The 2,179-nt window shown below is 47.4% G+C and overlaps 1 protein-coding gene across 1 annotated transcript in view; it reads right to left on the bottom strand.

Moving 5' to 3' along the window:
* PLEKHA4 (pleckstrin homology domain containing A4) overlaps positions 1-2,179 on the bottom strand; it is a 33,113-nt gene that overhangs the window by 17,900 nt on the left and 13,034 nt on the right. Inside the window, exon 14 of the mRNA XM_045292641.1 lies at positions 781-921. Within this exon, the coding sequence (XP_045148576.1) occupies positions 781-921 (141 nt within the window). The remainder of the gene's footprint in view (positions 1-780; positions 922-2,179) is intronic.

Here is a 2,179-nt window from a genome sequence, read left to right as displayed (position 1 = left end):
CTATGCAAATGAGGTGATTGTGGTCTACCAAGGGATTGGTCAGCTTACTAATAATGCAAATAAGGTGAATGATACCCTTGGGGATGGTCCGACGCAAATAAGGCATATGAAAGTCTAGACAAGGGATTGGTTGATTTTTGTCCTCCTCCTCCTCCTCCTGAGGTTTCAAAGAGCCAATAGGAAAAGACAGGAGGAGAGTTTTTTTGGATGTAGGGTCTCTGTGCTGGCAACCTCCTAGACCCGGAGACAGGCTGTGGCACTGAGGACGATGAAGCATGGTGAGAAGCACAGCAGGAAACAGCAGCATCAGAAGCAGCAGGAGAGGCAGAGTGGGTTTCAGGCGGTTGTGGTGGAATTAAACCACTGTGTGGCACTGAGCAGAGACCAGGCCAGTTCAAAAGTTCCCAATGGGTTGTGGGGGCAGTGGGGGGGGCAGGGAGAGGCCTCTCTGCAGGCATCTTTGAGAAGAATCGGATCAAAGAACTGTATCCTGAGTGAGTTCTGATCCAGAATTGTAACCTGTTACTTCCTAAGTAAACCCCAAATGGCCCATGAATTCTGTGCAGCCATTGGGATGAGTCATCCCACCCAGGAGAGAAGTAGGGAGTGCCTTGGGAGAGACAACTGGTGTTGGAATTGATTTTAAAAATTTTTAAAAAGCCGAAGGGTAGAGACATGTCTGAAGTTAAAAGCACATATTGATGGTCATTCTCTCTCCCCTTCTTGAACTTGGAAAAGGTTAGGCATTGCTGCCAGGCCTTTATTCCAGTTAAGACTCACCTCTCTCTCTGAAGACTCCTCACCGGGGAGCACAGAGGATGGAGAGCCAGACTCGGGGTTCGGGGGTGGTTTCTGGGGACCTCCCAGACCTGCCAGCGTATCTTCCATCATCCACAGCTGCTGCTGAACTGATGCTCTGTCCTGCAGGGAAGGAGAGGACGAGGAGGAGGGAGATAATGAGTTTGCTCCTCAGAGCTGTGAAAAGGCAAAGTGGGGACGGATTCAGGGTAGGACTGCTCCACAGGGTTTACAAGATCTTGAAGAAGTGAGTCACCAGGTCTTTTTTCTGAGGCACCTCGGGGTGTGGGTGGGGTGTTGAACTAATGACTTGAGTGTGTACACTGGTACAGAGAAGAGCTCACAACACAGGGAATCCAGGACAGATAAAGCCCTCGGGACCAATAATGAGAGTAGTGATACTAGAAGGGTAAGGGAATGGAGGGGAGTGAGGGAGAACTGATCACAATGATTTACATATAACCCCCTCCCAAGGGGGCGGACCACAGAAAAGTAGGTGAAGGCAGACATCGGTCAGTGTAAGACATGAAAAAACAATTTATAAATCATCAAGGGTTCAAGAGAAGGAGAGAGGGTGGGGGGAGAGGGAGGAAGAAATGAGGAACTGATACCAAGGGCTCAAGTAGAAAGAAAATATTTTTTAAATGATGATGGCAACATATGTACAGATGTGCTTGACACAGTGTATGGATGGATGGATGGATTGTGATAGGAGCTGTAAGAGCCTCCAATAAATGATTTTTAAAAGGAAAAAATGTATAGAATAAAGTTTCTTTAATATATTTTTAAGTGGATATTAATAAATAAATATCTGCAGAAAAAGATGCACGGTCTTGGACACCCGAGGGGCAGCGCTGCGTGGTCCTTAGTGTCATTGTGAGTTGGAGCTGACTCGATGGCAGTGGGGGGCGGGTAGGGTCTCCCCGAACTATGTTTAATAGATAATCCACAAATCCAGCCTCACATGTTGAAATGACGGTCTCCTCTGTACTGCTGCCGGGAGACACCTGTTATTCCTTTCCTTCCTGCCAGATTCAACTCATGGGGACCCCCCTCCCCTCTCTGGTACCCATCTTTATTGGAATAGATTCTGTTGTGAGCCAGACGATTTTTTTTTTAGTATTATTTTTAAACCGTTTATTGGCACACAATCCACATTATCATGTAATATAGTTCGATCAGAGCCAAAGGATTCTCATTAGCTAATTTTTCAAAGTAGAAATTACAAGCCAGGAGGCAGCACTGACTCCACAACAACGGGATTTGGGTTCGGGCGATGGGGCTTCTGGCTGACGCAGGGCTAGAGGTAAGGGGTGGGGCTTAGAACAGAGTGGGCGTGGCTTAGCATGATAGGAGTGGGGTTAAGGGATGGTGAAGTGGG

This window comes from Echinops telfairi, unplaced genomic scaffold (assembly GCF_000313985.2).
Source record: "Echinops telfairi isolate 266 unplaced genomic scaffold, ASM31398v2 ScPeMD7_655;HRSCAF=1070, whole genome shotgun sequence".
NCBI lineage: Eukaryota > Metazoa > Chordata > Mammalia > Afrosoricida > Tenrecidae > Echinops > Echinops telfairi.
The sequence above is the reverse complement of the archived record's forward strand: the minus strand, read 5'-3'. Positions and strand labels throughout refer to the sequence as shown.